At 38.9% G+C, this 24,065-nt stretch overlaps 1 protein-coding gene across 2 annotated transcripts in view; it reads left to right on the top strand.

The window, feature by feature from the left end:
- The window catches only part of LOC108101655 (transcriptional regulator ATRX homolog), a 467,254-nt gene that overhangs the window by 351,932 nt on the left and 91,257 nt on the right, over window positions 1-24,065 (top strand). For both annotated transcript variants that reach the window (XR_006245477.1, XM_043208182.1), the window contains 3 exons: window positions 8,825-9,030; window positions 10,521-10,548; window positions 10,606-10,663. Coding sequence is in view for 1 of the 2 variants with exons in the window: in XM_043208182.1 (XP_043064117.1) it covers window positions 8,825-9,030; window positions 10,521-10,548; window positions 10,606-10,663 (292 nt within the window). In the remaining variant the exon portion in view is untranslated. The remainder of the gene's footprint in view (window positions 1-8,824; window positions 9,031-10,520; window positions 10,549-10,605; window positions 10,664-24,065) is intronic.

Below are 24,065 nucleotides of genomic sequence, written 5' to 3'. Positions count from 1 at the left end.
TTGACAACAAAATGTGTCCAACCCTGACAACATGAGTCATAACCCTACCGCACAACATAACCACCAAATCGCATTATTTAGAACAATTTTTTTTAAGGATTTCGTTAAGGGGGAACCACTTAACGTATTTTTAAGCTTATCCTGCGGATGGCATATTTTCCGCTGAATTATGCCACTTTTATTGCGCGTTCTCTAATACTTTTTTCGTCACTATCACGACACTATGTCAACAAAACAGGAAAATTAACAGTTCTGGGATGCGGCTTGGGATGAAAAGTTTCCCGCAGTGAAAACAATTAATACCACATTAACACACAGATGGCGATAGTTGGTTTATTAGAAAAATTGCAAGTGTCCGACCCTGACAACTGTCCAACCTTGACGACATTCCCCTATATATTGTCATACTTTTTGTAAAATAATCACAAAACATAATTCATTTGAGTAAACTAGAGGCGATAATGAAAGAATTTCTTCGAAGGTCGCTGTAAATCGGCTACTTGATTTGGCTAAATTGAATGTACAAATTTAATCTGTAAGATACTCAACATTTTTTTTTTTTTTTTTTTTTTTTTTTTGGTTTGCCGAAAATTAAATAAATAAGCATAGCTCTTCTGGAAAAAGGCAACACAGTCAACACTTCCTTTTAAAATGGCCCAAATGCTGCATCATTTAGAAGAAGATGCAAACCCAGCAGCCAAAAACCTCAATCTGGCATCATGCGACACAGCGCCGCGAAGAGTACGAACTACAGCAGATACAGTTCTTTCATGGTCACCCACGGTGGCGACACCTACGCCAATGGTACGGAGTATCTCACTAAAAGAAGGTTCTACAACTTGGGCTGCTGACTATCAATTAGACTTCAAGCCATCTGCACCAGACCAAATAACCTAAAATTTAAAATTTACGCTCCAATAACATACAGTTCTGGCAATAACTCCATAATTCTGCCAGCAAGATCCGAAGTTGAGCTCAAGACAGTATATCGCTTTCAAACCAATAATGCAGCATGGTATATACATAGTAAATACCAAAGCAACACCTCAAAACACGTTCATAAGACTGCTTAATACAACCAATAATGATCAAGTCAGTATAAATAATTTAAAATATTAACCACTTTCAAACTTCGATGTAGTAAATCCAATCGAAACAATCAGAGAAAAGTCTGTACTATCTCAACTTTCGAAAAACTTTCCCCCAACGTTCAAGACACAACCTTACAGCGATGCATTCGGACTAGAAACCGAGACGATAAGTACAAATAATTTGTATAAACAAAAATTGAGATTGAAGGATGATGAACCGGTATATATTAGGAACAATACAAATCGTCAACGCCGGAAAGACGAAATTAAGGTCCAGGTACAAAAATTAATTAAACATAAAGTTGTGGAACCATCTGTATCTGCCTATAACGGCCCACTATTGTTAGTTCCGAGAAGATTATTTAGGACTCGGACAAAAGGAAATGGCAATTAGTTATTGACTATCGTCAGATTAATAAAAAACTGTTGTCTGATAATTTTCCGCTCCCTAGAATTGATGGCATTTTAGATCAACTACACTGACGAGCAAAACTGTTTCATTGTTTCAACTTCAAAGGTCTGTAACTTTTTTTCTAACGCATAACACCAAGGGACCAACTCCGTTTGAATTAATGCACCCCCAAACCATGATGGAACCGCCACCGTGCTTGAGGTTTGTCGCTTATTACTTGGTGCGTCCATCTGACTCGAAGCAATTAATTTTTGTTTCATCCGATCATATAACCTGGAAAACAATAATATTTTGGAAATATTTGCTTTTTAAGGCACTAGTAGCTGTTTATGGGGAAGACAACGAATATGCCACCATTGTAATTAACTAACGCACGAGTAGGTTAAGTTAATTTAAATGTATATTTATTTGGAGCTGCAACTTTTCGTTTTTATGTTTTATGATATGTTAATAATGTAGGCGAGATAAGTGTAAGCTTGACTTGTGTTTGACTGAAAGCGCGGCTTCTTTATACCGTCGCTTTGACGATTATAGATAACATACATAGATAAACAAAGAGAGGCTTGAAGAGCGGCTCCTAATGCCCTACACCTATGTGCACCTAATAAGGTACTGGCTGTCTGCTCCGAACAGTTACAATGACCTACAGTTTCCCAATTCCATCCTGGTTTGGGGGTGCATAAATTTTACTTTTGATAAGTCTGTCTTCTTTGTCATTTGTTTTTCGGGCTCTGGGTTTTGTCCTGATGTGTTAAGTACTTCCCTTCTTTGAAATATGTCTTAAAGCATTGTAAACCATTTTACGGGAACATTTTAAGTCTTTAGAAATCTCTGAAATCGTTTTTCCAGTTGATTTAAGAGTCGGCTAAACTGGTTTTCAGCCTAATTTTGAGGTTTTAAGGTTCAGAGGCTTGGTAAAGGAAAACGGTAAAAGCGAATGGGACAAAATTAACAGTGCGTGTTGTCCTATTAATAGAGCAACCGTACATAAAAAAAATTCGGCGAAAAATCTCCGAGTAAAGGTGAAATTGGAGTTCAAAAATGGGGATTGCATAGTGTGCTAAACTCGTGTCCACTACTGTATGTATATAAATAGTGCGAGTATTGCTCAGTGGTATTCGGCCACTTGAAATTTAACATCTCGTCACTCACACTTATATTGGCATAGTGCGTGTGCATCGCTTACTGGCATTTGACCACACTTGGAGTTGCATCAATTCAATTTTTTAATACATTTAATTTCGTTTGTATAATTGTTGGTTGCTATTGAAGCAGAGTTGTAAGATTATGACTGGTAAAAAATGAAAAAGTCAAAACAAATGTCTAGGTGAAACCACTTTGGGTCGCATAGATACATTGTTAGATCAGTACAAAAATGTTGTTACTGATATAAAACGTATTAAAACTACAGTCCAACATTACTCAGGATTGAAATTAATTGCCACTTGGAAATACTGGATCGATATGTAGAAAAAGCCTTTAATATTCAACAAGATTTGGATGACATTAATACAGATCTTGTCTCTCGAGCTGACCAGGAAGACCTATGTGCAACTACAAAGGCTCTGCTTAAAAGCAAAGGCACTAGTCACCACATTAATACAGACAATCAGGCAAATTCAACCATGGTAGGCTCAACAAAAAACTGCCCCATATGAAAGTGCCAAGGTTTAGTGGGGAGTATTCTGAATAAAAGAATTTTATAGGACTTTTTGAAAACCTCGTTGAAAATGACCTTTCTCTTTCAACTGTTGAAAAATTCAACTATTTGTTGTCTTGCTTAGAGAAAGAGGCTTTAGGCACGGTGAAATCGTATCAAGTAACCGATGCTAATTACCCAAAAGCATTAGTTGCCTTAAAAAACGTTTACGATAATAGTTGCTGTATGAGTCATTGTTGTCTTTGGGAAATGACAAACAGATCTCCAACGCTAAGCTCATACACTTAGTTATGGGCAAGATGGATTCTACGACTCGGTCGAAATGGGAGGAGAATTTAGATTATATGAAATTGCCACTTTGGGATGATTGCGAAAAGGCCCTTAATAAAAGGTACCAGCACCTCTCTGCAGTTACTACCTGCAAATCGAGAACTTACAGAGTCTGTTCAAAGCCTCATCATACTTTACTGCATATGTATGCAACAGAATCTCAAACGGAATCCACTAGACAAACTCCACCAGCACAAACTTCGACATCTAGTCAATTATTACCATATGGCCAGAGCGCTCTTACACTCTGGGTCCCAAGTCAATTTTATTACCGAAAACATTGCTAATATTTTGAAATTACCCAAATCTCGCAAAGACATACATTAAGTAGGCATAGGCAAGATAAAATCTGCCATTCGGCATGCCGTTCAAATTGATATTGCCTTTCTTTTGAATTCCTTTGAAACAATGACTGAATTCAGTATTTTAAAATCTATCACGTCCTATCAACCCGAAAGGCTTGTGGAAATGTTCCAAGTCATATTGATCTCGCTGACTCCCTTTTTCATAAACCGCAACGTGTAGGCTTGCTGCTTGGGGCTGACGCTTTCTTCGATCTTCTTAAAGATGGGGTTCTGAGGTGTAAACAAAAGTCTTTGACTTTAAGTGAAACAGTTTTTGGCTGGATCGCGTCTGATAGTTGTAAGGCCCCACCAGATGCAAATGCGTGCTCAACGTCGTTATTAAGTACAACTGGTAAATCGTCGTTAGACTCAATTGTTAAAAAGTTCTGAGAGTTAGAGCAAGCTCCAAATACTTCGAATCAAAATGTATACCTCCCAGAACAGCTACTTTGCGAGCAATCGTTCACTGAATCTGTGAACAGATTACCTTCGGGTAGGCTAAGTGTTGAATTGCCATTTGAATCTAGTCAGACTTGTCTTGGCTCGTCCTTTGAGACAGCTAAGAGGCGATTTCTCGGCTTCGAGAGGCGAATGGGATTATTCTTTCCAATTGTTACTCGTGCGAAAATTCTTATCCAAGAAATCTGGCTGCATTAGTTAGATTGGAATGAAACATTGCCCACAGATTTAATTGAACAAATAAAATCGGTGACTAATTGCTTCTCAAATCTAGACTCACTCAACATACCTCGTCATATTGGAATTAGAGAAAAAAGGAAATACCAAGTTCACGGATTCGCCGATGCGCCAAAAAGAGCGTACGGCTGCTGCATTTATGTCAGAGTGGAGCATCAGAAAGGAACATTTACACGATTGCTCACAGCAAAGTCGAGAGTGACACCTCTCTAAACTAAGTCTGTGCCTCGGTTGGAACTCTGTGCTGCTCACTTACTGGCGAAGTTATGGAATGAAATCAGGGAACTGTTGAACTCCCCAGTGGACGACGTTTTCTTTGTGGTCGTTCGCCGCAAGCGCCGCATTTCGGTGGCCTCTGGGAGGCGGGCGTGAAATCGGCCAAAGGATTAATGATCAAGGCCGTGGGCAGTGCAGTGTTCCGGCAGGACGAACTGAGGTAGAAGCCATCATAAATTCGAGGACCATGGTCGTGGTCAGCTCCAACCCAAAAAAATGGCGAAGCAGTAACCCCAGCTCCTTTGTTGGTCGGGACAACGCTCGTTGTCGTGTCAAGTCCACCAGTAACAGAAGACAAACTGAGCTACATAAAGAGATGGCAACTGATATCCGCCGTCAAGCAACGGTTTTGGGTGGATTAGGTCCTGAGCCTGCAGCAGCGGCAGAAGTGGCTAAGCGAGAGCCACAACATCGAAAATTGAAATATCGTCGTGGTCCACGAAGACAACAGTCCGCCTCAGCAGTGGCTATTAGAAGTCATCAAAGGCGAGGATGGAAAGGTTCGAGTGGCAGTCGTCAGAACTAAGTCTGGCGTTTTTAAGCGTTCTATTTGTCAATTAGCTCCTTTGCCTATTGAGGAATCTTGAAGTCTTGCAGCCGTTCAACGCGGCCGATATTTAGACATTTCATTTCATTTTAGAGTTTAGATTTATATATATGACAAATACTCTTATATTAAGCTGTTGCATCCATAAGCGTTTTTGTGGTGACATGAAACTAGGATCTGGGCGGTGTGAAAAAAGGGGCGTGCAAAAATCTGTACCGATTAAAAAGAGTGTTCTCCGTTTCGCTATTTCATTCGTACTGATCTGTTTATTGTGATGCGCAAAGTGCAGCTTCTGTAACATGACTATCGTAACATAATAAATACCAGAAAGTTAACAGTCTCTGATATGTACAAGAAAATACTTAGGGAATAACAAAGTTTGACCGAACATCCCGGCACCCTTGAAAGGATCCACTTTCAAAATTTTCAGTCCTTCAGGTCAGATGTAGGGATTAATGCCAACTTGTGTATTGGTCGAGAGCAGTAGCCATTGGGTGTTCTAACATGAGGAACTCTGACGAGACCGTCTCTCCCAACTACTACGGAGTCAATACGGCCGAGTTTCCAATGCTGCGTTTCCATGCTGCCGATTTCGCTAAAATCCAGCACTTCAAGCTTGTCATGGACCTGGATAAATATCACCTTGTTCTCGTCCAGACGTTGAACACAAATTTGCAATTCTTCCTCCGTCATTTCCTGAAGCTTCTCGATGGTCAGGGTCGTCGCAAACGCGTTAGCTTTAGAAAGCATTGGACTGGAGCAGAAAGCGTTGTGTCCGCTGACATGTTGATTTATTTGGATTTTATTATTTCGGAAAACTATCACTTACAAATTGATCAAGTTCCACTGTGCACTGATTGCGCCAAAATTATGCGTCTATTTGAATATACACTGACGAGCAAAACTGTAATTCGATTTCATTGTTTCAACTTCAAAGGTCTGTAACTTTTTTTCTAATGCACGGATTTTGAAGATCTTAGTCTGGTTTTTGTACAACTATTAAGTAAAATTCAAAGCCATTTGATATCAGTTGAAGAAAATGACGCGCCAAAATGAAAAAAAGTCAAATGTTACAGTTTTGCACTCTGGTTATTTTTTTAAGAAATATTTTTATTAATGATTTTTTTATAGTGAGTTCACATCCCCTTGAACTTTTTTAGCTCTTTTATGCGTCTGGGCATATTTTGGGTATACCGTCGTGTCCTAGCCTTTGGAAGATTTTCTTGTAAAATGGATAGATATTGCTCCTTTCGCATTATTCCATCGATTAGTAACAAGGAACCAACTCCATTTAAATTAATGCACCCCCAAACCATGATGGAACCGCCACCGTGCTTGATAGCGAATTGGGATACTGTAAGTCATTGCTACCAGTGTCTTAAAAAGTAAACAATTCCAAAATACTTGTGTTTTCAAGGTTATATGGTCGGATGAAACAAAAATTAATCGCTTCGAGTCAGATGGGCGCTCTTGGTATTGGACTAGAGATCCCGCGATCCAGTCACCAAGGAGTGAGTGACAAACCGCTAGCGGTTTGTGAAGGCGCTTGACAAAAGTGGCGATTGTTTTCACGCAAGTTTCCAGGATTAAGTACAGAAAAATTAAAAGCTAGTATTTTTGATGGGCCACAGATTAGGCAACTCGTGAAAGATCCTAATTTTGTCAAATCAATGACTGAAGTCGAATCTAAAGCTTGGAAGTCATTCGTTTTGGTTATGAGTAATTTCCTAGGCAAAAAGAAATCTGACAACCACGTCGAGCTTGTTGAGTCCATGCTATCGAACTTGAAAGAGTTAGGGTGCATTAAAAAATACACTTCCTGCACTCACCGATTTCCACAAAATCTAGGTGATTTTAGTGAGGAGCAGGGTGAAAGATTCCATCAGGATCTTCGAACTCACCGATTTCCACAAAATCTATGTGATTTTAGTGAGGAGCAGGGTGAAAGATTCCATCAGGATCTTCGAACAATGGAAGAGCGGTATCAGGGGCGGTGGGACTCACATATGATGGCAGACTACTGCTGGAGTTTGCAACGTGATCTACCTAAAGTCGTCCATTCAAGAAAATCGTATAAAAGATCATTTGATAGTGTTCAATAGAAATTTTGTTAACATCATTTATTAATTTTCTGTACTTTTTTATCAAAATAATAAAACTCTATATTTCAAAAACTGAAGCTGTTAGCAATCTTCCAGTATTTTGTTCATACTCAGGGCCATAGAAATACCCAATGACAGATAAAAAATAAAGGAAACAAGACTTGTGTTGACCAGTGTAATTGAATTTCAGATTAAATTTTATCAAAATCGGATAACTCTATCCGATTTTTGAAATATAAAGGTTTTCTAACGACTCTTGAATAACGAATTAAATTTTATCAAAATCATATAGCTGCCATATGAACAATAGTCGAAAATGTGGAAAATTAATAGAAAAATCGTCATATCTTCGATGTTGTTTAGCCTTTATGTATTTTGTTCAACATATTTGATGACTGCAAGGGTATATAAGCTTCGGATGGCCAAAGCTATCTTCTTTTCTTGTTTCTTTTTAAGAACGTTAGTTTCGCCCTTTAGTTTTTCCAATTCACCTTCGCATCTCATTATTGGTCTCTGTTAAACAGAGTAGTACTGTAGCAATAAGGCGATAGTGATACCTTGTTCTTGCTACTATGCTTATTTGTTTCTTACTCGGACAAACAGGTTCGCTCATCAGCACTACCTCAGCTAGTTGTTCCCCTCCGCACCGCCAAGGTTGCCGCTTTGATGATGCTGATAAGGATTCAGTTAGGAGTTTTATCCGAAAAACATTAAACTTAGGGTTGTCATCTGCAAGATGAAGTCTCGATCCTTTCTGTAGCATCAGTGCAAGATAGCCGTATACCATCAACTGCCTGCTTATTTACCTGTATCCTGAAGAGGTCTTTCGTGTTTATATCCGCTTTAGGCAACATTAAAACAATTTATTATGCTGGATAGGGGCTTATTTCGCTTTGCTCTCGTATACTCCGCTGCTCGCCTTTGACGACTATCTGGTCGGCGCATCTGCTCCGCGTCTACTACTCTGCCAAGTCCTCGGTATGCTGGCTAATCTAATTAGCCCTTTTCAGATTTCCGGATAGTCCACACCTGTACATTAAAGTGGACGACGCCCGCTTGCCTTCACGCACAGCTCCACTCAGGGATTCTTCCAATATTCCGTTCTTCATGCTTGTAGCCTTGTCCTACACCTGACCTAGCTAAATCCTAGCTCAATGCTAATCTCCGTGTTAGTAGACTTGTTCGTCGTTGTTCCGCGTTTTCTAGTCGCATCGCGTGATCGCGGTCAAGGTCCAACGAAATCCCGTTTATTCACGGAGCATCCTCTTGGTGCGGATCTAAAGCCCGCCAATTTTTTTGTCTTAATAACGTAGTTTCTCCGCTTTTTACAGATCATTTTCATTTTCACAAAAAATTTTTGTTTCAGATTGACGACTCCCCAAAACCACGAAAGAACAATGCCGGTGCTTCCAAAGGACACAATATTAGCCGATTTATTGCGTCAATCTGACCTTATTTATAAGTACCATGAGCATGACAGTCTGTTAGAAAATAAAGTGGAGCAAGAATTAAGTGAGCAAGAGAAAGCAGATGCTTGGGATACATATGAAATGGACTTAAACATACGTTGTGGTAACTATTCGATATTAAGGGTCATAAGTAGTGTGACATTTCAAAAAAATCTTTTTTTTCTTTTTATATTTCGGTAGATTACACCTTTAAAAATAAAATATTAAAATTTCAAATAATACCATCATTTTATCTTTAAACGCGTTTTTCTGAAAACAGCATTTTCCGAATTTGCTGCAGTGATTACTCAAAAACTAATGATCCGATCATTATCAAAATTTTTTTGCATGTTCTATATATAGATCTCCCTACAATGATCTTTCGATTTTTTGATCTGATCGAAAATTGGCAGACCAAAAACGACCAAAATTAATTTAAAAAATTCGATTTTTGTCAATTCTTGATATTTTTTATCGAGGTTATTGTATAGACAATATTATCTAGTTAAACCAGAATTTTTTTTTTAGTTTCATCCACGGAGAAGGCCGGAATCACTGCAGCAGTTAAGGTCCTTTTTTTTTTTAGCTCCTTTGGAGATCAGCTCTAACTTAAAAAATTTATAATTTTTTTCTATAAAAATTTCACTGTAGGTATATTCTCAAAACTATATAAATAATACTGTGAAAATTTTGAAATACAGTCGACTCTCGTTAATTCGAAACTCGAGGGACTCTTGAAATATTTCGAATTATCGAGTGTTTGAAATATCAAATGGTTCGAAATTTGCGAGAGAAAATAAATAAAACTTCGAATTATTAAGTGTTTCTTAATTTTTATTTATTAATATAAAAATGATAAGAATTAAGAGGTACATTCGTGTACGTACATGTATTTGTAATGTGAATTAATTTATCTTTCGAAAGAACTTTGTTATACTGGTACAATTCTGCTACTCACACTGCTCAATAACTTTTTTTTAAAGAGAAAAAGTGCCTGAAATGCTTTTTCATCACTTTCGTTTTGTTGACATAAGCTTTATAAGGTATCAAATGAGGATCTTGCTTCTTTAACTGACACCTCTGCCAAAGGTTCTTTATATTTTCTAGGGCTCATAGCTAACACTAACTTTTAATATGCATACCAACGAAAGAGTAACAGCAACTGAATAAGTACACAAACCAATTCGAAAGAAGTGTGTGCGTCAAATGGTCAAACTACATAATCAAAACAAAAACAAAGGCAAGTTTGAACTTGTCCCAAAATTTCCGCCTTTTTTCTCTGCAACTTTGAATTGTCGAGTGTTAGACGCTGATGACTTCGAATTAACGCGTGGTTTTGTTAAATATCAATGATTTTTTCGTTCGAATTACCAAGTGTATGAAAATGTATTGATTTAGTTCGAAATATAAAGAGATTTCGTAGGGACCTCGTGATAACTTTGAATTATAGAGAGGTTCGAATTATCGCAGGTTTGATTTAACGAGAGTCGACTGTAATTGTTGAAGTAGTTTTTTTTAATAAAAATTCACAAAAATCACATTTTTTTTTGGCCGTCACACTAGTTATGCCCCTTAACCATTTGAAATTATGTTTACCTATTCAATGCCTTACAGACCAACAGAAAGAGTTGGAAACTGAAAAGTACGTATATTATTTTAGCGGCATCAAAGTACTTTGATAAATAAAAATATTTTCTAGGGCTCAACAGATTGTACCAGATCCTCGATTGACATCGTATTTCGAAACCCTGCCAAATGTACGTATAAACTTATAGTACTTAAGCTTTTTATAACAATTTTGTTAATTATAAAACCTGACCAAAACCTTATTAAAAATTTTTGCAGTACCGTAAATCTTTTTTTTTAATAAATAAATCGAAAAATTGTATTTAGATAAGTTTTAATTATGTTAAAAATGTAAGTCAGCACGGAAAAAATATATCATACATCTGGTTAAAGTAGGTGAAGACTATCATCAGGTATGGCCCGACCACTATTTGCTTCTCGCTTTTTCTCCTATCTCGGCAATAAAATATATAGCCCATTATCTTCGATGATCCTAAATACCCTGCTATGGCTAACATATACTATTTCAGCAAGAATTGCGGATATACTTTGGTATTATTTTTTTTTTAAGTTTTATAAGAGGGAATCCTGGTTAAAGAAAATAACAAAAAAAAAAAAAACATATTTCATTTCCCAGTTCGATCTTTTCACGCATTTTCAATATTTTAATTTTTATTTTAATATGAATGTCAAACTTGTTCTATTACATTTTTAAAATTTGTTTCTTTCTTACTTGGTATTTTATAATGGTATACATACCAAATGGCCTTGGACGGATTTTTTAGGCCTGTTACAAGATCCAATTTTTTTTTTTTCATGTTTGGAAATGGCTTTAACTCGTCGGCAATTGTCGTGGTGTTCTAGAGAGGCTGCAGCTTATGGGTGCTCATCTAAATCTTTCACAATTAAATTTTCTTGCGTGCAAAAATAAATCAACGAGCCAATATCGGCCGGATATAAAGATAGCATGACAAACGGACAGACAGAAAAGAATAGAATTTCTCTCAACACACGCCACATGATGTATGCGGGCGCAATATTGGCCCTCCCTTTCTTGGCCATGCCAATATTCCGATTATAATCTGCATTAGAAAGAGCAACTAAATATAAAAGCTAAAGACAATGTAATCTATAAAAATTCTTGTTGGCTATGCAAGCTTGTATGATTTCATAAAGTATAATAATATGGTTAACCTACAAGATACATTTTATAAATCATTAAGAACAAAATTTAATTTAATTTTTTTTATAAATTCAGTATAATTATGAATATTTGGTTTTATCGTTTTTCTTCAAGATTTATTTTAAATTTCAAATTTTATTCAGATTGACATCTATAAGTTAGCGCTCTAATTTTAATTAATAATTTTTTTTTTATGTTTGTTTATGTTTCTATTTTTTTTAATCAAAAAGTGTCATAAACTTTTTTAAAATTTGAAATCTTTGCAGCTTACAATAATAATAATAATAATAGGTATATAATAGAATTTTCTTAACCTGACTTATTTATTTTCCAAACTTAAGTGATTTTATTTGATATATATTGTATTAGAATATATTTATATATACATATACATATATATCTTCTTAATATATATATATATATATTTATATATTTCACTAGAAATCTTTGCAGCTTACAATAATTAAAATTAGAATTTTCTTATATTCACGTTTTTGCATTTAATCAACAATGTTTTTAACCTAACTTATTTATTTTCCAAACTTACATAAGTGATTTTATTTGATATATATTAGGTTGTCAAAAAAGTCTTGTTCTTGTTTTATTCGTCGCATCATGTCATGCTATACCTTTTTGGAAAGCTCATTTCACGCGCTAACACGTGTTTGATTTTCTTTTCTTTTAAGTCGTTCGTTAGTTATAGCGTCGCAATCATGGAACAAAATAAACAGAAAATACGCCATATTTTACAGTACTACTACGATAAAGACAAAAATGCATCTCAAGCCGCCAATAAAATTTGTGCAGTTTATGGACCCGATACAGTTTCCATTTCCACCGCACAACGATGGTTTCAACGTTTTCGTTCTGGTGTAGAGGTGGTCGAAGATGCGCCACGCTCCGAAAGGCCTGTCGTCGAAAATTGCGATAAAATCGCTGAATTGGTCGAAAGAGACCGGCATAGTAGCAGCCGTAGCATCGGTCAAGAGCTGAGCATGAGTCATCAAACCGTTATTTACCATTTGAAGAAGCTTGGAGTCACTAAGAAGCTTTATGTATGGGTGCCACACGACTTGACGCAAAAAAAACATTTTTGACCATATGGATGCATGCGAATCGCTACTGAGCCGCAACAAAATCGACCCGTTCTTGAAGCGGATGGTGACTGGCGATGAAAAGTGGGTCACTTACGATAACGTAAGGTGCAAACGGTCGTGGTCGAAAAGCGGTGAAGCGGCCCAGACGGTGGCCAAGCCTGGATTGACGGTCAGGAAGGTTCTTCTGTGTATTTGGTGGGATTGGTAGGGAATAATCCACTATGAGCTGCTCCCCTATGGCCAAACGCTCAATTCGGACCTGTACTGCGAACAACTGGACCGCTTTTTATTTAGCAATTTCGGGGTCTTTTAGTTCAAATGATCTCTCACGCTGGCGTCTGCTGAGCCACAACGACAATTTTGCACTCTACTGCTATAGTTATCTCGGACCACTATATTTTACTTAAACTTGCATCCTGATTAACACATATTAACGGGTATACAAGTTCCGACAGCAAGAAAAAAAGGAAAAGAAAACACTTCTATTTATGGTATTCGGCCACCTAAAGCATTCATTGCCTGGTTTCTGGCGAAGATAAGCGTCGAGTAGGGCACCCGACAGGAAATAGCGGGTGAACATTATTTTCGGTTCTTCCTTCTATGCGCCGAAAAAATTGATTGAAGATACTGCTTGAAGACAGTGGACTGAACTGCCCCATTTTCGGGGCAGCAGTAATTGCTGATGTATCGTTATTTCCGCCTCCGCGCAGGGAATACTTAAAATTTCGAGAGTAGCTATTCGGGTACTAAATGGGGATTAATAGTCAAAAATCTGGTTAAAATCCCTTGTTCACTTACACTTGCAATGGACTTGCGGCTGCGTTTTGCTAACTACTGCACGCCGACGGGTGAAGACGCGCTCCAGCCGGACCTTGATCGGACACAACCATAACTTTTTGCTTCATATAAAAACCACTGGCACTATACACATCCGTTCACGCCGAGCTTAAGAATTTGAAAAGGAAGCATGAGATTTCTCAGATGTGGATATTACCGATTTAGTGCTGCTGGGGTTAGCCAAAATGACGGTAGCGTAAATGCAGCCGTACCTAATATCGATTAAACCTCACTGTCACTTTTGCCAACTAAAACCGGTATCCCAACCAACATTATCGAAAATGCGTTTTACATATCGTAGATACATCTCACGCCCACGGTTGCCAATTAATACCACTGTCACAACCAACACGTATATTACCGCAAATGCAGTTGTACCTAACATAGATTACATCTTACGACAACTAATACCATTATTGTCCTCAAGGTGGCGCAGGGAAGCTTGTGATTGTGGCAACGTCATATGGTTGCAGCGCCATTTAAAGCCTGGCAACCTCGATGGGAGAAAGGAGAGGTGCCATGGACTTGGCTTAACGGACTGAGAAGAGCAAGAAGCTAGACATAGAAAGCGAGTATTATTAATTATCTAAGTTACATGTATTCGTTTTCCTAATAATCTTTAATGGCAAACATACTTCGCCATAGTGGTGGATCACCACAAATGAAAATATCAAAACCCTGCTCATCGTGCGAAATTGACTTTTTTTCGTGAAATTCCCAACACACACACATGCACTTTTACAATCAGAAATCGCGCATTTAATGAAAAGATGCCAATACGATTTATCTATACTTATATTATAAAGAGGTAAAATTTGTTTGTTTGTTTGATTGCAGCGAATGGGCTCCGGAACTACTGGTCCGATTTAAACAATTCTTTCACCGATAGAAAGCTACATTATCGTGGAGTAAAGTAGGCTATAATTTATTTTGAAAAAAATTAGGGATCCGTAAGAAAATTGCAATATTGTCGCATATAAAGTGAGTTGCTACCTCATCACACTGACAAACGCGCTACCATAGCATTTTAACTCAATTTTTGTGGTTTTCATTTATCATTTCCAAGTGAATTAAGTTTTTTCACATATTATGCAAACCTTTGTATTCTCTGCTCAGTTAATTTCATGGACAATCGGGTATTGTGTTCACTGTGAAATTGTGAAAAAAAAGAATTTTTATTTAATTTAAGTTGAACTGTAAAAATTATGTGGATCGTGCATTTGAGGATAAATTCACGACTCTGTCCATAATCTAAAATGCTTAGAGAACGACGTGCAAACATTGGCCGCAGACATCCAAACCAGCAACAAGTATATTTATAAAACTTAAGCGAAGAAAGACAAATGAGCACATGAAGATCATTGGCATCATTCAATCGCTTGGCATTCCAATATGACCCCACTGCGAACTACAGTGATAATGAAAATTTAGATATTGGACCAATGGCGACAATATACCGATATTGCAGTGCGTTAAAGTTTAAAAGAGAAACGGCTGGATTGTGCTGCGCAAGTGGAAAAGTCAAACTGGAAAAGTGTTAAATCACCATCTTTCTATACTTCCATATATTTGAAAAATGTTGCAACATTGACTATTATGTTGTTTAATTGTGTTGACCAGCGAAGCGGACACAGGACCTCTAGTGAAATATAAAATGAAGACGCCTTAATTTCGACGAAGAAAGCGTTCCAACCGATTTATCATCATTCATCATGACGGATCCCAATAATGATTTAACTGTATAAATCCGAGATCTGCAGCAGAAACTTGAGGCACTTCGTACAATTGTCATTGGTAACCGAGATGAGACTACTCGCACACACACACACATCTAAGGATGTAGTTTTGGCTCTGGAAGACATAGTCAGTCGACCCCCTGACGAGAATAAGTATGCTGAGTCTTCAGAGTCGAAACTACGCCGACTTCTTCAGGGTGAGGGGACATCTGGTTTGAAACCATCTGAAATCATGGCCAACATGCGACGACTACCTTGCCAAGATCGCAGACAAAATGCTCGAAGCAGCATACCACGAACGCTGGTTAGACAAAAAAACACACTCTAAGCGATTCTATGCAGCGAACCAGACCGTCATTCATACTTATGGAAAGTACGTCACTCAGCTAAACTTGGGTCTTCACCGAAAATTTACCTGGCCTTTCATTATCGCCTATGTGCACACAGCTCTTATTGGGGCAGACTTTTTGAGCAAATTTCAATTGCTCATCGATCTTAAAAACAAAAGATTAAACAACTCGCTTACTGATCTGTCAACACCCGCATGTCTAGCACAAGCGAAACATATCAGTTTTTACAGTGCAGTGTGTTTTCAAATTTCAAAACTTTTAACAGAATTTGTCGACGTGACAAGACCATCTATCAACAAATCCACGCAACACGACGTCCGTCATTACATAGAAACAAATGGTATACCAGTTGCTGATAGACCACAACGCCTGTCCGGTGAAAAACTTGCCACTGCCAAAAAAGAAATAAACTTCTTGATTGAACAAGGTATATGCCGGCCGTCGAAAAATCCTTGGTCCATCCCATTACACATGGTGACCAAAAAAGGCGGTGGTTGGCGGGCATGCGGAGATTATCGAAAGTTAAATTTATTTACAATCCCAGATCGCTATCTCATAACCCATATATGTACACGATTTTACTGAGCAACTGCAAGGAAAGAAAATTTTCTCAACACTCGATTTGGTTAAAACCTATTACCAATTTCTTATGGCAGAGAGCGATATCCAGAAAACAGCGGTGTGCTCCCCGTTTGGACTGATCTTGTTTCAGTACAATGGTGGCCGTAAGTATTTTGTCAAAATAAAAGTGAAATATACTCGAAACCTAAACTTGCTTCTTTTAACTTTTGGTATCAATGGAAAGGTAATTCAAATGCCGTTTGAATGATACCATACTTTTCTCAACTCATTCGATATTTATTGAAAAGGGCAATTAAAAAAAAAAAAAAAAAAAAACTTTTTTCCCTCGGCTTCAAAACTAAAATTTTTGGATGCAAAAAGTTTCTTTAATCAAAAATAATAGGAACTGCAAAAAGAATTTTTCAAAAATAATTTTTCTTCTATTTTTTATGATTTTTTGAAGGTGACAATGTTGGAAAAAATTTGTATGGAAAAGAGAAAATTATGGCTGAAATGCGTATTTCTTGTCATTTTTGTCATGGCAAAATTTTGTAATGTCAAAATTGCCCTTTTCAATAAATATCGAATGAGTTGCGAAAAGTATGGTATCATTCAAACGGCATTTGAATTACCTTTCCATTCATACCAAAAGTTAAAAGAAGCAAGTTCAGGTTTCGAGTATATTTCACTTTTATTTTGACAAAATACTTACGGACACCACTGTATATGGCGTTTGGATTAAAAAACGCGACTCAAACATTTCAACGTTTCATGTACAACATCTTCCGCGGCATGGACTTCGTTTATTGCTATATCGACGACATACTTATAACGTCGCAATCCCTGGCCGAACACGAAGAATATCTTTGAGCTGTATTGGAAGTTCTACAGAAACATGGTTTTAGCATTAACTTGAGCAAATGCCAGTTTGCACAGCCGCAAGTATATTTCCTTAGCTATACGATGAATGAGTTTGGAATTAAGCCACTAATTGAACGCATAGATGCCATTTTAAATTATTCACGCCCTGAAACTGTAAGCCAGCTGGGCCGTTTCTTGGGCGTCATAAATTACTATCGCAGATGTTTGGCTCGATCAGCACACATACAAGCACCGCTGAGTTGCTAAGAAATTTTAAGAAGAATGATCAACGTAAAATTAAGTAGACACCAGAACTGAATACAGTATTTGAAGCTCGCAAACGAAGTGGCAGACGCTGCGCTCTTGTCCTTTTCCGCACCAAAATCTGAACTCCAGCTGGTTTGCGATGCTTCCGATTTCGCAATCGGAGCAGTTTTGGAACAGCGCACAGACGGAAATTGGCGACCCCTAGGATTTTTCTCTAAGAAGCTAAGCTCCACAGAAAAAAATCACTCGACATAGGACCGGGAACTGCTCGCCATATTCGAATCCATAAGGTATTTCAAACACCTTGTTGAAGGAATTTTTGTGATCAAGACTGATCAAAAGCCGCTTGTATACGCATTGCAACAGCGACCAGAGAAAGCATCGCCGAGACAGCTTCGAAATTTGGCTAATATTTCCCAATTAAGCACTACGATTTTACATGTGAAAGGATCTGAGAATGCAGTCACAGATGCTTTATCGAGATTATGCTCCATAACTATGCCGACAGTCATAAAATTATCCCAAATCGAAGATAATCAAGCAACAGATCCTGAGCCGGTATATCTTTTACACGGAACTACATCTTTAAAACTTGAAAAGGTTCGATTTGATGACAACATCTCACTATACTGCGATGTATCGACAGGAAGAGTTCGTCCTTATATACCTAAATCTCTGCGCAATACTGCATTTTCATCAATTCACAGTCTATCTCATACCGGTGGTCAATCAACAGTCCGCCGGGTGCGCCAGAAGTGCGTATGGCCCTCGATAAACAAAGATGTCCTCGAATAGTTCAGAGTTTGTTTACCATGCCAGCGTTCAAAAATCCATAAGCACAACCAAACGGAAGATTTGATCACGTCCATCTTGACATTGTAGTTTTGCCACTGCAACAAATATAACGGTACTGTCTAACGATGATTGAGGGGGGAAAGGTGGGGGGAAAATGGTTACCGCGACCCAACTGGATCTATTGTACCCCCTATCTGAGCTTAAAGCTCACCCATCAACCCGGCTCCTTCGATAAGGTTAAGGAGCTTTATCGGGTCGATGCTTCCAGAGGTCCCAAGTGTAAGGAACCTGGACCCGAGGGTTCTGCTCCTCAGGCTATTTAGTGCTGGGCAATCTGATATTATGTGTAGGGAGGTTTCATCCTTGCTATCACAGAATCTGCATGTTTTTCTGTTTGCAATCCCTTTATTAAATAGATGTCTCCTTAGTTTGCAATGTCCGGTTAGTAAGCCTGTAACTATCCTAAGTGAACTCTTCCCTAGTAGTATAAATTTCTTAAACCTTTTCATGTCATAATTGACGATGAGGGTTTTGGCTTGTCTTTGGCCTTTGGTGTTTTCCCAGCAGGGTTGCCTCATATGTACAGTAGTGGCCAGTGAACAGAAAGGCAAGATTTTTAAATTGCAACGGACGTACAAATTTATTAGGTCAGCTAAGGGTTAAACTAGCTCAAGTGTGCAAGCTTTAAGATCAACTATACTGCTTCAGCTTAAATCGTATAGTTGTCTCACACACACCCATTGCAAAGTTGCCAGGAATAGTCCCGTTAAAGCTAATGAACAGATAGCTGCTAGAAAATTCGGGCGATTCGATCATTTCGCTGCCGATCTTCTACCGCCACAGTGCGTAAAATTTTGTGAACGAGAAATTTTAATTCAAGAGTGAAAACCAACCACGTGTTCGGAACCGCACCCATAGCCAAGTCCAAATTTAGGCACGTGGGCGGAGAACCGCAAACTTTTGTGCAGCAATCAGGAGACTCCAAAGTCTACCTGTAGTGAGCCATTGATTTGATTTGAAGTTTTTGAAGGTAAATTTGCTATAGCTCATATGAGTTGTGTGTGTACGCTAATTTAGTAAATCTTCCGTAGCTTCTTGGTCACCGGCGGCCGGCTCAGCCTTGGCGCTGCGCGCTTTCATACAAACACACATACACATATGTATATGTGTTCTAAATCTTGCTGCCGCCGGTGTCCCAACTTTGCAGTCAGTATTAGTGGGATGCGCCATAACCTTTTTGGGATACCCTACCCAGGGGAATTTGTGGAGCAATTAGAGCGACAGAAGGACATCAGCCACAAATTAAGTGAAAACAACAACATCTAAGCTGCAACATTAACCAAAAAGTTTAGCACATGGCGTTGCATAACATGTAACTTTTCGTCGTGAGTACACGAAACACCCTGTATTGGAAAGAAAACAAGAGTTTGGCACCGCTGAATATTAACCCTTGTGTCAGAGCTGTGCCAATGTCAACCTCTTTAAAATAATTTAAATTTTAATATGAATTTTCTTTTGTTTGAATAATTTGATGAACCCTTAATGGAAATTTTAGTTTAAGTAATATCATGTGTACAGCCTCTAACGATTAATGTCAGCCTAAAATGTTTACTATCTATATGCCTACTCATTTACATATCTTTTATATATATATTTACTAACGCTTGTTCCACAGCTACAAATAGTTTGTTGGGCCCAAGATCTTGTTGTAGGTTAATGTAAGTGGTACTTGGAAATTATTTGGAAATGAATTAACCCTTAGTGAGTACAACTGATGTTGACATTCTTGCGTTAGGCTTCTGGTAAAATTACAATGAATTAATTTGAATTTCTTAGCATTTAAATTAAAATTAATCTAGAGTAAAACTATTTGAATATTAAGTACAACCCTTTGAAAGAAAATGAAATGTATAATTATAATTATTATCATCTTTGGAATTTAATTAAAGTATAAACATTTAAAGATTTCGCTGAGTCTGTCTAATTACATAATGCCGAGGAATTATCGAGGTTAGAACACGTATTGATTTTGTGTTAGGGGTAATGCCAAACTTCCATATCATTACCAAGGTAGGGCGGGTACAGAACGGGTGATCAATACCAACTAAGATCACCACAACCGTGTTTGCATGCCTCTTTCTATCAACTATTCCGATGGGGATCATTATACTGATATTTTTGGTTACTTTTGTTTTTAGAGTATTAGAGTATTAGAGTAGAGTGAGGAAGTGCACTTTCATTTATGATGTGTGGTGAGTAAGGAGAACATAGGGATAGGAAAAAACCCCGACCCCAATACCGGCGAGCTGAGCGCAGAGCGCAGCTTAGTGCACTGAACCTCCGATTCCCTCTCCAACCGAGGCTGTGGCAAAAACAATTACCAGCCGTACCATTACAGTACCTCTTCCTTTCTTAGGTAATCTTTGACTGTGCGTCTGCCTATGCCACAATAAGGATCGGGTCCCATAAGGGGTCGTTCCGCCCCTAGTTTTGCTAGCCTGTCGGCTAGTTCATTCCCGGATATGTCTTTATGTCCTGGAATTCATCTTAAGGACAGCCTGTTGTTGCTGCCCAGATGGTTCAATTTTGTTCTTACTTCTCGAACCAGCTTCGTGGTGATTCTATTACTGCAGAGTGCAGTGATTGCCGCTCGACTGTCCGAGACGATCGCAATGTCCTTGTTTGTGTACCCACGCTTCATATTGAGCTCTGCACACCGTCCTATGGCGCATACTTCAGCTTGGAATATGCTGGTGTATTGGCCTAAAGATTCATGGTACATGATTCGTGGTCCTATTACTCCAAGTCCAGTGGCTTGGTGTGTTAGAGACCCGTATACCACGCTATAGTGTGACTCGCCATGGAGTGGCGAGTCCATTCCTTCTTGTTGCTCAGATGAGCAGAGAAATTCTTTTCGAAGATGAATTCTACTGTCATTTCGTCCCTGGGGTGTGAACTCAGGGGAAGTTCGACTAGTAGTTTTGCCGCATCCCTAGAGCTAAGGATGCGGTCACTGCCATTACCACAAGAAGTGATTCTTAGTAGGGTGGCTTTCCGCTGTAACTCTACTACGCAGTGTAGCGAAGTGAGTTCCATAAGAACTTCCAGTGCCGCAGTGGGGCAGGTTCTCATTGCTCCTGTCATGGAGCCTTTGGAGCTGTTTCTGTGCGGTAATGAGCCAAGCTCTTTTACCCCAGGCTACTGAACCAAATGTGAGTATTGGCCTCACAATTATAAGGTATAACCATCTGATGATTTGGGGTGAGGTCCCCCAAGATTTCCCTGCAATTTTCCGATAGGTGAAGAGACACCAGAGGCACTTATTCACTGTCTTTTGCATGTAGGTTGCAAACGTTAGTCTCCTGTCAAAGGTAACTCCGAGGTACTTAACTTCCCGGCTTATTTCTACGGGAGTACCTAATAGCATGATTTGTCTTATTTTCTTTAGTTTGTACTTCTTTGTAAAATGAACAATGACTGTCTTTGCGGGGTTGAGGTTAAGCCCAACTTCCCTGCACCAGTCTAGCGTTATCTTGAGTCCGAGTTGGATAATACCGCAAAGCGTTTCTTCAAATTTCCCTTTGGGCTACTATTACTATGTCATCGGCATTGCCCTGGCATTGTATTCCTCTGTCGGCGAGTTTCCTTTGTAGTTCATCTACTAGTAGGCTCCACAGTAAAGGAGACAAGACTCCACCTTGCGGACATCCTCTGTGTTCGAGCATCTATTAAGAGTATTTCGTAGGAGACAAAGAGTGTGCTTAATGCAGTTTTCTACGCTCTCGAGACGTCCCAGCAGCACAAAGACGAATGCCAAAATCCGACAAACCACTCTTTGGCAAGCGGTGTTCGGTGCTGGTCGGCCTGTGTCTTTGATTTTTATACCTTGAAGAACCCTAAAATTTTGATATAACTTAACATTCGTAATTAAATTCATCATCTTTCATCTTTCTTGCTCCATGTTTTTTTTCGTTGGACATTATTGTAAACAACCCACTTTTCATCGCCAGTAATGGTCCGCTTCAAAAAAGGATAGTTTTTAATCCGTTGCAGCAGAGAATAGCAGATGTTGATACGCTTAGTTGGGTGAATTTCCTTTAAGTTATGCTGAACCCAAACATCGAGCTTGCTTACGTAGCCAAGTTACTTAAAATGGTTTTCAACCATTGTATGCGACACTTTGAGCTTCTCTGACATCTCCCGCGTTGAATGACGCCGTTTTTCATCCAGCAAATCCTGAATTTGTTCGTCAAAAACGGCCGATGGTCGACTAGAACGTGGGGCGTCTTTAACTCCAAAATCTCCAAGCCTGAATTTGGCAAACCAGCGCTGACATTGGCGATCACTCATGGCATCTTTACCATACACTTCGCACAATTTTTCGCGAGCTTCGACCGCTTTTTTTCCTTTTGGAAGTAAAAAAGCAAAATATGCCGAAAATGCTCACTTTGGTCCTCCATGTTTAATTTGCTATAGCTTCCACAAATGTTATCGAATAATTACCAAATTTTCCTCGATAGTACCTAATACAATAAGCTTTAAAAAGATACTAAAAAGTGTGACCCTGGTGCTCGATTAGTCGTAAATAAATTAGATTAAAAACGATTACTAAAAAAACGACGAAGAAAAACGACATGACTTTCTTGCCCACCCAATACATAAACGCGGCAGCTACCATACCACGAGCGGTACCAATTCCGCAATGCGTTGCACTCATTGTAGCAACCACATTTTAAGGCGTTGTCCAGAGTTCCTGTCTAAAGATTGTTTTGCTCGAAAACTGATAGCGGAAAACACCAAGGTTTGTCTGAATTGTTTAAGCCCTTCACATAATTGGTCTCAGTGCAATAGTACAAAGAATTGTTCTCAGTGTGGTCAACGGCACCACACTCTTTTACATTTTCCTAGTCAGCCTAATAATGCTAGATCTAATGTTCCACAGCATCAGTCAACAAGGGATTCATCCTCATCGGCAAGCTCAATTCAAGCCAACACAACTCAGCTCGTGAGTGCAATGGCCTCGTATAAGTCCCCCACAGTGATTCTAGCGACGGCACTGGTTCGACTACACAACAACATCACTGGTCAGTCTATGATAGTAAGCGCTTTAATTGATCACGGCTCCGAGGGAACTCTTGTTACGGAAAATGTCGTCCAAGCCCTTGGACTAAAGCCATTCCCTGTTTCTGCTGAAATCACGGGAGTTGGCGAAAACTCAACAAATAAGTGCAAGCATCGCACGGGGTCAGTGGATACGGCGTTTGTGCTTCGCTCTTTAACATCGCCTCTGCCAAGGATGAATATCCACCTGCAAAACTGGTCGCATATCCAAGGACTCGAATTGGCAGATCCTACCTTTACGCGATCCGGTCGAAACGACTTGCTGATTGGCGTGGATGTCATACCTCAGCTCATGCTGTCTGAAGTTCGGAAGGGAGCTCAGGATCAACCAATAGCTCAGCGCACGCAACTGGGTTGGATTGTATTTGGTAAGACAAACCAAATACTTTCGCATGCCATATCCATTCGATGCCATCAGACAAATTTGGAGTTTTTGGTCAATAAGTTTTTTGAACTAGAGAAAATTCCCAAAACTCGACAGTTGACAGCAGAAGAACAATGGTGCGAGGATCATTTCAAACGCACGCATACACGTCAACCCAATGGGAAATATATGGTTAGGCTCCCATTCAAGACGCAGTTCGATTCCTCGCAAGTTCTTGGGAAATCTCGGCAAATAGCCCTTAATCGCTTCCATATGTTGGAGCGCAAGTTTCAAAAACAACCAGCGTTACATCAGCAATATTCAGCCGTCATCCAAGAGTATTTTGATCTCAACCAGATCATCGAAGCTGCAAGCACTGAGAACCAACATCGGACTCACACGCCATTGGGGCAGGTCGGTT

Source organism: Drosophila ficusphila, unplaced genomic scaffold, assembly GCF_018152265.1.
Source record: "Drosophila ficusphila isolate 14025-0441.05 unplaced genomic scaffold, ASM1815226v1 contig_414, whole genome shotgun sequence".
Lineage (NCBI taxonomy): Eukaryota > Metazoa > Arthropoda > Insecta > Diptera > Drosophilidae > Drosophila > Drosophila ficusphila.
This window is presented reverse-complemented; position numbering and strand designations above follow the sequence as displayed.